Source organism: Aythya ferina (assembly GCF_964211825.1).
Source record: "Aythya ferina genome assembly, chromosome: 7".
Taxonomy (NCBI): Eukaryota; Metazoa; Chordata; class Aves; order Anseriformes; family Anatidae; genus Aythya; species Aythya ferina.
Window position 1 is genome coordinate 27,405,624 of NC_140302.1, and position 12,660 is coordinate 27,418,283.

At 35.0% G+C, this 12,660-nt stretch overlaps 1 protein-coding gene across 6 annotated transcripts in view; it reads left to right on the forward strand.

The window, feature by feature from the left end:
* Positions 1–12,660, forward strand: part of RBM20 (RNA binding motif protein 20) — a 104,362-nt gene that overhangs the window by 19,484 nt on the left and 72,218 nt on the right. For 2 of the 6 annotated variants that reach the window (XM_084526339.1, XM_084526338.1), the window contains exon 1: positions 3,379–3,486. The exons of 3 other annotated variants lie outside the window; for them this stretch is intronic. Coding sequence is in view for 2 of the 3 variants with exons in the window: in XM_084526338.1 (XP_084382464.1) it covers positions 3,473–3,486 (14 nt within the window). In the remaining variant the exon portion in view is untranslated. Of the gene's footprint in view, positions 1–1,471; positions 1,603–3,378; positions 3,487–12,660 lie in introns of those variants that run through there. One more of the 6 variants, XM_084526336.1, reaches the window with a different exon arrangement.

Sequence of the window (12,660 nt, forward strand, 5' to 3'; positions counted from 1 at the left end):
AAAAAGAAAAGGGCTCAGAAAGCCAACCCACTGACCTGCCTTAAGACAATGGGAATGAATTCCAGATTTTGACTGTCTGAGAGCCCAGAGCTGGTAGAGAGGACTTTTTGTTCTGGAAATGTAATATTTATTAAAGGCTTGAAAATCCTTTATTACAAGCAGCTTTCTGGCACTACGTGGACTCTACTGTAAAAACATTGAGTTTGTTGATGGAGGTGGGAGGCATTATCTTCCAGGGGAGGAGCAGTGACCCTATATTTTAAAGAGATTGTATAAGCCGAGCCAAAATCCTGCCTCGAGGGATTTTTGGCATTGCAGAACACTGCTGTAAATGTAGATTTTGTTAGCCCAGTATGCACGCTGCAGGTCTCGTAGTCATATAGCTCAGCGGGCGTACCGCAGGTCTCGTAGCCATAAGCACTAAAGGTCAGGGTTGTGTTTAGCTTGTAACTATCAAGTCTGTGATACACTATTAGTCATAGAAACTTGAGAAATTTGTTAAGATATTCCGAGGTTGATTTTGATATATTGGAACAGCTTTTAAAAATCCATAACAGCTTAAAGTGGCTGAGCCAGCATGAAAGGCAGTCGATTGAAACGCAGTCTTTAAAAGATATTATTCCTCGTGTGGTTTGTGATATTTACAATCATCTGTTCATTTTTGAGAGAAAATTTATCTGTAAGTGTAAAAGCTGTCTGTCTGGAAGTAAATTATTTATGCATAATATAGTTAAAATATTTTCATGTAACTTCCCATTTGCAGGAATAGCATGAGATCATTTTAGCAACATTAGTTTTAAAATTATTCAGGTACGTATAAGTTTTTTTTTAATGTTGCAGATTCTTCTTTAAAATACTTAATAATTACATGGATCCTCTCACCTCAGCCCTCAGTTTCTAATAAATCCCAGTTAGGCAATTTTTATTAATCAGTAGTGCTTTAATCACTGTATTTTGTGGTTGTTTCCTTAGAATTTTGTTTATTTAAATCAGCTATGTTAAACAATAATTTTTATTGGAAAGATGCACAGAAAACTATGAACTAGTCCTGTCTAAATTGCTTATTTTCCTTAGTTGTATTTTCTGTTCAAAGGTGGAGGCTTTTATGAAGCAGTCAAGTGACAAACAGATGTATTGGTCGATATGCATCTGCTTGTTCTATCCTGAAAAAGAGCCAAATTGCAGGGGATAGGGTGGGAGCAAAAGTGCACAGAATATATAGGTTTTCAGTGTTTAAACAAAAAAGAAAAAATTAAAACCAAACCAAAAACAAGCAATCAAAAACCTCACGATCTGTTTAGTCTCTTATGCTAATTGCAGAAAAAAAATGTGTGTGTATATATATATATATATGTTTTACAGAACTCATAGAACAGATTACCAAATTGTATTGCCTAGCTTTTCCATGGATAGTAGTTAAGCTCAAGGCAATAACAAGCTGGCTGTCTTGCTCTGTGCAGAGCCCTGTGAGCTGGTTAGGTGGGGAATGACAGCTGCAGAAAGAAGCAATGTGGATGGGACAAGCAAAATGGGTAATTGCTTTCATGAGTGTTATCTGTCGTGTTATTTATTGGCCAACATTAACATACCATTGCACATCAGGTAATTTTACTGTAATTAGATATTTTCTGATATATTAAATGCAAGTGTCTCGCATTTGTTCTTATCAGGGTATTTCTGTTCTTGAAGGCACTTGCAAAAATGTGCTATTTTTGTGCTTGTTCTCCAGACACGTTAAACACAGAAATTAAAATCATTAGTTCAAGTAGCTGTTGTTTTCTGAGAGATAATGGCTTATTCTTATTTTAAATTATTATTTTCCATTCTTGTGTTTATTTATATATATATATATATATATATATATATATATATATATATATACACACACACACACACAGAAGGAAAATGTTTTGACTGTGTCTCATCAAGAAGATTTGTTTCTTTTTTCCAATGGCACACAAACAAAACACACGATCTTCTAAAAGCAGGAGTTTGTTTTCCTGGCAAAGTAAGTCTCTTTGGGAAACTGGCAGGTCAAATTCATCATTACTTGCAAGCTAAACATATATAACATGAAAGCTATTTAGGCATGTCTGAATTCCACGGTGCTATTTTGGGTTATTTTTCAGAGTACTTACAGGGAAAAAAATAAAATAAAATAAAATATATATATATATATATAATGTTCAGCAATTTATTTATTTATTTTTAACCAGGCTTAGAAATAACAAATTCATTTATATTTGTGAGGACAAATATTTTAAATAAGAGGAAATGTACATTTGGGAAAAAAAAAAAAAAAAAAAAAAAAGAATAATTCTAATTTCAGCTGCAGATTTAGTGAGGATTTTTATTCTGTTCTATACTTGTGCTTTGTCAAATGTGGCTACATAATTAATACCAAGTAATACCTGTCCTTTCAGATTTTTACCACATGATTTCTTGAAATTTCTGTTCTCACTATTTATTACCTTAGAATCCTACTATACATGAAGGGGTGAAAAGTCGAGTATTAGGTATTTATTAAGCTTGTAAATTTTATTAGCAGAATTTTCTTTAAGTATACTTAATTATAACACTTACCTCTTAAGTAAGTATTTAGAGTAAAATACAAATGGCTGATTATTTTTTTCTTGCATGCTTTTTAAAAATAATTCTTCGACATTTTTTTGGTGAAAATGTCTTTATGCAGCCATGCATTCTAGTCACAATGCAGAATTCCTAAAATGATTGTAACTTCAGAGGGTGTCTTTAGAACTTGGTTTCTTGTTTCTTGTTTTTTCTTTATTTTTCTTTCTTTTTTTTTTTTTCTTCTTTTTTTCTTCTTTTTTTTTTTAATTAAAAAATTTAATGTGTACTTTTTTTTTTATATAGAATCCAGAACTATAACATCCTATTTTTAAATAAAACAAACAAGAAATCTTGAAAAAAGGCTTCTTATATAAGATAGCCTTAAAAAGGAAAAACAAACAAACAAACAACAAAAACCCTTTGTTCTACTGTTTTGCAAAGAACTCAATCTCAGCTAAAAAGCATACCAACTTTCTACTAGTGAAATTGAATATATCAGAAACTGGCATATTTAATTGTGTTACGAAATTCTAAAATTCTGCAATGGAAAAAAAGTGGGTCTAATACTTGGTTGTTGAAATGAATTTATTATTAATTAGTAGCATCTAGTTATTATATTTCTGTCAAAGCATTTACTATATGTATATTTTACCCTATAGGATGTAACAAAATGTTAACTTACAGACTTGCCTTAAGTTCAAGCACCTTGTTCCCGTTCAAAAGATAAACTTTCAATAGGCCAGCGCTTATCTGCCTGGCTTCCTGGCTGGCTGAGATTTAAGCTATACTGGCTCGAACAGCGCACGCAGTCGAACCTTGCTAACCTATGTGAGTGCTCAGCAAGAACATGGGGAATTGCTGAATTCTTATCAGTAAGAGGAAAAACTCAAAAGCAAAGATAATGAATCAGAAAAGGTAGCGTATTCATTTAAAGTGATATTGGTTTATGATAATTACTTCAAGTAACATTTAATAGTTAATATTTCTTTTATAAGTTCATAAAAATGAAGAGGACAGTAGGGTATTTTACTGCTATGTGTGGCTACTAGATCTTCTGAAAGAAGTACTTATGTTTATAATGTGTAATATTGTGGAGATTGGCAAAGGGTAGATGAAGGTCTCTTTTTTTTGTTTTGTTTTAATTCTTTCTGTGAATGTAATGCTGGTGGTCTTTGTAAGGAAAAGATCTACTTCTGTTGAAAGGATAATGCAAAGAAACAAGAGAAAGGACCTCAAGGTAGGATTTATTTTTCTTGTTCCTATTGCCCTTGACAAATATGTTTTTTCTCAAGTGTGGTTCAGAGAAGTTGTTCTCAAATGTGTTGCAGCAGATTCAGATGCCATTATATGAAGTGCTTAATATGGTCTGCAAAACGAGTAACTCTGCGATAACCGTGCAAGTGTTCTCTGCTGCTTTCAGACGGTCTATTTTTGACCTGGAGACCAGTATCAAGTCCTGGATTTTGTCAGGTCAGGGGGTGGACTCCAAAGACCTTATCTCTTTTTTTTTTTTTTTTTTCCTTTTGTTGACAACATATCCTTATCCTTCCTGGGTCCTGGAGTGACTGCTTGATAGTGCTGGTATTTAAAATACCTAGATAGGAGAAGTCATGGAAATTCCTTTTCTATTTTTAAGGATGCTCATTAAAGTTGCTAGCAAGACTCAGTGAGACATGGGGGTATGGGACAAAACTGGGGAAGAACACTGTCAGGGAGACCAGGAATTCATAGAAAACCATGTCACCTTCAAGACAGCTTTGTTAGAGAGATGTATGAAACATGTAACTTAGGGTTAAATAAACATAAACAAATTATAAATATTAACTATTATGTATGCATCTTCATTTATTTATTTTTAGTATGTAAACTTTCAGGAAAAGTATATTTTTCTGGTGCCTTCTGGATTTTTTTTTGATTTTGTTTGTTTTTAAAGAACATTTTACTTATTTAAGAAACAGCTATTCATGTGCTTTTTTAGATTTACTGTTAGATAAGCAGCAGACACTCAATTATACACATAATATAAATAAAACCAGTATATATGTAATATATAATATAATAATATACCATATATGTAGTTATATATAGGAAAATAAAGAACAGAGGGAGGAGGTCAAATTCTGTGCAAAGTATTCAAACCATGAAGAGGTGCATGGTCTTTGGAGTCCGGCAGTAACCAGATTCATTCACATACTTCAATCAATTTTTGCTTTAACTGCTTAACATCTTAGCTTGACACTTCACCCCTGCCGCAAATTTGTGAACCTTGCAATGCCAAAAGAGCAAAGCAGTTTAACGGTAGTTACTGCTCTGTCTGTGTTTGTGGGCTAATAATGTGGAATTGCATAAATAAAAAAGTGTAGGCTTTAATTGGATTTATTTATATTAAATTTATCATTATTATTTATTTATTATTATTATGAAATTAACGTGAACAAATTCACTGTGAAAATTTAAGAAATCTGTAGCAATAAAGAGTGCACAATTATATAGGAGAAATCGTGAGTATTGACTAAAAAAAAGACAATTATTACAGAAGTTGTGCCTAGGTTCCTATTAGAACAACACTTAGGGTAAATATGATTGGTGGCTTTAGCAAAATGATAATTTTCTCACTGTTTTCAGTCTTTTTCATATAGTAACAACTTTTACTGGGGAGGGAGAAGGCAAAAGGAAAGAGAAGAATCAATTTATCCAATAGAGGCATTTAACTAGTAAATGGTTCCCTACCTAAAAACACATTTGCAAAATTTAAGCAGGACTTTGGAGGATGAAGTGAAAATGCATGAACCAAAAAAAAAAAAAAAAAAAAAAAAGTTATTTCATGTAGCCAGGCTGTGTGTAAAACTACTTATTAAAATTTTTAAGGTGATTCTCTTTCTTCAACTTAATTATACCATGGGAAATGAATATTTTTTTCTCGTGGAGCTACCTGAAATTTTCATTTTGTTCAGTGGTCACTGAGGGCTTTTTGTGCAATCTAAAGTGGTATTTTTATGCCTACTGACATGAACTATCATTGTGTTATTAGCAATGGTGGTGAATTATACCTGAAAAAATTAATTTCATAAATAATATCCATTTGAGTTTGCGTTAGTGTAACGTGGCATAAGATAGTATTTAACATACTTATCTGTATTGTCTTGGGCAGCGGGTGCAAAGCTCTGTATGAGGAGTAAATACTGCCTGGGACAAAGAAAAACTGTGGAATTCTTTCATCTTTCAATATAAATTCTTAGTTGGTGACAGCGGGGTCACCCCACTGGCAGTTTGCACAGCGCAGCAGCTCATTTATGAGGTTTCCCCTGGATATCGTTAAGGCGTTAACTGCTGCCGGCTTCACTTTTACTGGTTGCAGTGTCTGTCTCACATGGTTTTGTGTAAACTGGTTTTAAAAGGCTGGAAATAATTTTGCAAAATCTGTCAAAAGCATACTCAGAATATTACTACAGCAAATAAAAACAACTGCTATATGTTGGTATTAAGTAAGATTAAAAAGTAGTAAGAAGAGCTGAAGATATTCCTCGATTTTAGTACTTATTTAAATCAGTATAGACAATTTCTCAGTTACCAATTCAGTTGAAAAACAGGAATTATTTTAAAGCCACAGAATAAATCTTAGCCTAATTATCCCCTTGTTGTTGCTGGAAGGACAAAGTTCTTCGTATTTTTCAGGAAAATGCTGACACTCTATCCCATTAATTACTATTTTGATTGTTTCTGTTGCAGTCCTTCCCATGAGCATTACTCCTGTATTAAATACATGCAGTCCTACTTGTTTTGTTAAATAAAACAATCAAGATCATACGGCTTGGTCAGTACTTGTCTTGGGAGCTTGTAATTCTGGCTACATAAATTTAAGTGCTCCTGTAAAAAGTATATGAATTTAACAGCATAGAATGCTCTGAAGTACTCTCTAATTCTATGGCTTTCAAGCATAGATTAATCCCAGAGATTCCCAGGGCTAGATAAGTAAATATGAGAACATTTACCTGCTAAAAGGCGAACGATCTGTTATACAGATGATAGCATGTCGTTTTTGGATTTGTAGACTTGACATATGGAAGTAATTCATCTTTTCTTAGTGTCACTCATCTGTCTTGAAAATCTTTCTCTCTGAAAGTGTAGAGGAAAGCTGAAAAGGCAGAAAAAAAGAAAGACATTGCAGAATGAGCTTCTTTGGTCCCAGTCAGATCCTCTGTATGATTCCAGTTAGAGTTTGGGATTCTTTCCTTAAACGACCTATCTTCGAGGATTTAAAAAGCCTCTATTTCAATAGTAGACATAGCTTAACCCTTGCAACAGTTTGCGTTTTATATGTTAAAGCTTGTCATGGTGACTTTTAAATTTACGAAACTGTAGCTCTAAGGCTTTTCATGTATCACACAGATACCACAGGTCAGCGGGGCATTAGAGCTGTGCTGAATGCGATCGCTTCCTCGAGTAGTATCTGGCTGTCCTTTCGCTCAGAATTACTGTTCTAATACAATGAGCCACGATTTTCTGTCTTGACTTTAGCTAGAGTGAAAGCTATAGCATAGCAGTGGCGTTGTGGGTTTTTGTAGCAGATTTTACTCAGTGTGGTTTAAATATAATGTTTCTTGGTAAGTGGAATGGCAAAGAAAATCTAGCAGTCATGTTGCTGATGCAGCATTGTGTGTCAAAAGACCGGAATTGCTAAACTGTGAGCTAAACTTCCCAATTGTGCCATGACCTGCTGCAGATAGCACTTAAGCAAGTGTGCGAAGGAGTTTAGCTGTAAATTACTCATTTGTACAATATATCAAATGTCTCCTTGTTGGGACAGGTGAGATTTATTTATACTTTAAAAATAGTCCCAACTCATTGTTGAGACATATTAATAAAATAAGGAAATAATGACCTTCCGTAAAAATAATTTGCTCTGGAATGGTTCTTTGTAGGTATCTTCCTTCCCACTGCATATATGTTATAGGCATATAACTGAGAAAATTATGCAGTTTACAAAATCCTAGTACACCAATAAATATCTTATTATTACCTGAAAAGAGTAGCAGGAATTTTTTTCTTTCCGAGAACATGTAAATACATTTTATATTCCCTGTTCTCTCTTCATCGTATTTCAGAGTGTGGCTGTAACAAAAATTACATTTTTAGAGACTCCTGTTCAGCTCTCACAATCATGCTTGCATGCAAAGATGCAAAAACCATTGGTTTGGGGTTTTGTTTGTTATTCGTAAGTACTGTTGTAGCCTGAAGTTTTTCTTTTCAGCATTAACAGTTCTTTCTCTGATTCTTGCTTGAGGAAATGTGTCGGGGAATCACGTGCTGATATCTAAGCATAATAAATGCTAATGTTCAATATTAAGCTTTGTTAAACAATCTGTAGAATCAATAAATACCTAATTCTCAATAAAATTAATAAAGGTCAAATAGAAATCTTGGCTTCGCTGAGCAGGAAAATAATCTTGTTGCATCTAATTTCAGATCTTCCTGTATGAATAACTGATGTGGGACAGTTTGCAGCCCAAGCCTAACAAATTCTTGTCAATGGACTTTAAGTCCTAGAGCTATGATACTCATGGAAATTTGCTTACATTAACATTTTGGGCTTAAGAGAGAAACAAACCAAAAAAATAACCTGAAAAGAGTCCAGGGAGGTGTTGGTAATCTTGGACCCCTTAAGAGCACATGGAATTAGTGATTTTTCCTTCGTAGCACAATTGAGACACAAAACCCCTGTTTTCTTTAGCAAGAATGCTTGGACGCCCTCCAATCAAGTGTGAACAAAGAGTTGTCTGTCAGGGTCCCAGGAGCCCCACATCTGCTTTTTAAAACAGGATGTTGGGAAGGGTAAAAATCCACCACATCTGTGACTCTAACATGGTTTGGAGAACACCTGGAATTACCAGACCCAGCATTTGACGCTTCTGTCTGGAGCTCGTTTCTGACAAATTAAATGCCTTAGGGGCCAGGTTCCCAAGTCGCGTGGGAGCATGGTGCTGGGACACATTTTCCACTGGAGGATCTGGCCCCTAAAATCTGAACCTAATAATTCTCCTTTAGAAAATAATAAAATAATTTCAACAAACAAATTCTGTTTTTATTTTATTTTATTTTATTTTAAAGTTACAAAAAAAAAAAAAAAAAAAAAAAAGAAGAGTAATTTTGAGTTCCTTTCAGTATCCACTCAAAATTTTGTAAGGAAGTGCATTATATTTATGCCTTTATTTTTGTAAGTTAGCTTCTCGTTAAGCTGATTTCACTTATTATGTCCAATAAGATAGAGAATGTAGGACACACAAACAGGTTGTGTAACAGGTTCATTCTGTGCCTGAAGGAGCACAGATAGCTGAGCATTTTAAGTAGAACCTAAAAATGTTCCCAGTGATCAACGTGAAGTGAAAACAGCCCAGGTATGTCATACTATCAACCAGCTTTTAGCAGAATGTAATTCACCACTTACTCAGGTCATTGGCTAACCAATAAAAAGGAGAATAAGCATTTTGATGGGAAGATTGTGGAAGGGAAATTGTTGCCTGACTTTTCTTTTTGGTTATTCATCTACCTCATTTTCAACTAAAGTTGTTGTCACTTGGTGAATTTTGTCAACAATTTCAAAGTAGCAAGGTTTCATTTGTTCAAAGTTTTCTTGTGTCACTGCATGCCATGTCAAAACGATTTGTTGGGTGTCTTCGTTTGCAGTGGGAAAACAATGGTGTGCTACCACGTGCTGACTCTAAAACTCCTAGAAATCAAGAACAGCAATAATAAAAATGTGTCTAGGCACAATTTAAAAGTTCTGCTTTCTATTTTAAAATTTTATTTAAATCCGTGGCCCAATTAGCTGTGTATTAATACGTGTAGTATTTTTAAAGATAGAAATAAAGGTTCTTGTTCAGAATACATCCTGTAATATGTTTTTAGAAAGTAGCTGTAATAAAAAATGTGATTACTGTCATCTATATTTCTGGAATTTTAAAACTCGCAGGAGAGCTCTGTAGTGGGAAGGTTGACAGATGGATTTGTAGCTATATGTTCTTTAAATTAGTAGGTGAGTATGGTAACAACCGCCTTGTGTATTCACTCCTCATTTGTGATAGCACAACTGAGCGTTTCAAACTGAATGTTCAAAGTGTTTGATGTTTTCAATACTGAATTAAATGCGTATTTTGGAGGATATGTAGTGCAGATGAAGAGGCAGCTGAGTGCTTTAATTTCTTATTAGTTTTTATGGCTAATTCCGAAAGTTGAGGCTGTTCATGGGTTTTCTTCATTTGTTTGTTTTGGTCAGCTCAGGTTCTGCCGTTTTCTCAGGAGCACTGGTTTGCATGATGTGAACATGTAAAATGTGATTCTTTCGGAAGTAATCCTCACTTACTAAGAAGGGTGCTTATTTCATCTCTTACAAAACTGTCTCCTTAGAGAGTCTTTAAATTGCAACAAACTAAAACAGAGCTAATGTCAGCGGGGTTGGTTACATCCTTTTTAACAGAGAAGTCTTTGAAATACTGCAACTGTAGCAGTGGATATATCTACTTCATAATTTCAAATAAAGATAAAACTGAATGGTTGCTTTAAATTTATCAAACAGGGAACATTTTAAATGGAAAAGATTCTGAAATTAGGTGGTGGGAGGAAAATCCTGGTGACAAGAATTTTTAATCTGGATCGCAGATTGTCTTCACTTTTTTCTGTTAGTCTTAATGCTGTGTAATCCTCCATAATCTAAAACAGGGTATGCGCTGTATTTTTATTTTCTCTCCTGTGAAATAAAGTATCTGCTAAAGGGGGGCGGGGGGAAACGGTTAGATGGACTGTATGTAACAGAAATTTTCCCAGTTACTTGGGAAACTGTAATCATATTTGCTATAACTTAAAACTATTTTCCGTTGCTGTACGGCTGGCAATCCGTTAACCCTTAGAGAAATCTGAATTTCTGTACTGCTCTTCTGGGGCGTTCGAGTTGCACGCTGCTAGAAACCACCACTACTCTGTTGGCTTGGTGGAAAAAGGTACAGAAGAATGCTTCTGTGGATGCTGGCTGTTAGAGTAGAAACATCTTGCATAATATAAAAGCCATCTCATTATTTGTGAGCGAAAGGAAATTGTTTACGTTAATTTTTTTTTTTAAATAGTAACCTCTGATGCCAAGCTTCAGTAGGCAATTTTTAATCCTTGTCAGTCAAAGTTTATATTTTCAAAGTAATTTTTCAAGTAACTTTTAAGTACATTTCTGTAGTCCTAAGAGGCAGAGTGTAACAAAAGTATGGGAAAGATGAAAGACCAAGAATAGGGTAAGCAAAAACAATGAATCACTCAAACAAGGCATTTCATGAATATGTGAGGGTGGTTACAGTGTTACATAATTTCTGTTTCTTTGAAGTTAAACTATTAATATTAATGCTGGCAATGAAGTAAATTTTTCTGAAATCCTCCCTGCGCTCAGTAAGCAGCGCTCTGTGCTGTGCAAAGGGTACAGAGAACGAATGCAAAAGCATTTTGATGTTTTAATTAAATGTCAGTATACTACAGCCGTTGGAAAAATGCGAGCCTTTCATGTCAGTTCTTTGATGCATTTGTCATAAGATTTTGGGGTATATACACAAGGTATATTACATAAATATTGTTAATTATCATCAATCCAAATATTATAATTCACAAGTCAACCAATTAAATCTTAGAGTATTTTAATGTTGCATTAAAAAAAAACTGAAATAATTGAAACTTTATTTTTTTCGTTTGCATGAGTTAGAGTTCTAGAAGGGACTTCATTTTTTCATCTGTAAAGCCGTCCCTATCCTTTATGGAATGATTTTTGTTGTTTTAGTTCAGGGAAGGTGTTCTTGACACAAAAGTATGGTAGTCTTTTACATACCCGTTAATACTGAATGGAAATACAAAGCTGTTGCATATATCAGGAATCCCTTCCGTATGTCATACAATCTTATCTTCCTTCGGCAGATGATGATGATTATTTTTTCTTGGAGATTAAGATTTTTGGATTTTGAGACTTGAATCTAATTGGCTGCTCTGAAAAAATTGACTTTTTCTTGGATACCTTTTGATTTTTATATCCAAACAGATTTTTTTTCTGATTTTTTTTTTCTCCAGGGATATATAAGACCAAAATATTTGGGAAATATCTGGTAACTCCTGTAATCTATGAAGATTAATGACTGAAATAGAGGGAGGCTGAAATTACAGATAATGCAATAATCTGTCATTATAATGCAATAACTGAAAGTGTAAGAACTAAGTGAAAGCGTGAGGCTGCAGATGCCCTTTCCCACGGTATTTAGGGCAGGAGCAATCTGTCGGCACTGGATAAACGTACGGGTGCTTGCGATCAACCTGCCGTGTTACTCACCTTGCCGTGGATGTGCTTTGTTGTCACTCGTGGGGCCAGCTGCCAGCCAGGAGGGTGGGCAGTCAGCCCAGCAGAGCACGGGGCTGCCGGTGCTGCATGCCCGCAGCCTCGTGGCCAGATCTCCTGCACTCGGTCTCGCTATCGCCTGGGCTGCGGGGTGGCTGAGAGGTCTCAGTGCCATTGTGCGGATCCGACAGAAGTGCTTGCCCCTACCTCAAAGACTTTGTTAAGGATTAGAGGGGTTTTAACAAGGATTGTGTGGTTTCATTGCTCTGAGTGTTGGAAAATGCACTCCTGGCTTAAGCGGGTAGAGTTTATAGTCCGGCTTGAAAGATGAGCTACAAGAGGTTCCCATAATAGTGGGAATTAAGTAATGCGAGTTGAGGCACAACAGAGGAGACAATACACATGGGGAGAACAAAGGAAAGGAGTCACACGGCCAAGTGAAACAGCCATGCAGAGTGGTTCTGGGCATGCTCGGATTGCCTCGAGACAGCAGAGAACAATTTAATAGTAATATGCCAGTATATATCTGGCTACTGGTAAAGCTATACAATATGTTGCATACATTTTCATTAACGTATTGATTAAAAATAGAACATATTACTCTCTCTCATGTGAATAAACTGGGATACTCCCTGAGTGCAGTTTAAAAGATCAATATTATAATTTAAACCATAGAAAACACAGGTGCAGGGAACATAAATAAGATTACACATGCTTTAGCCCTTCCATATCAT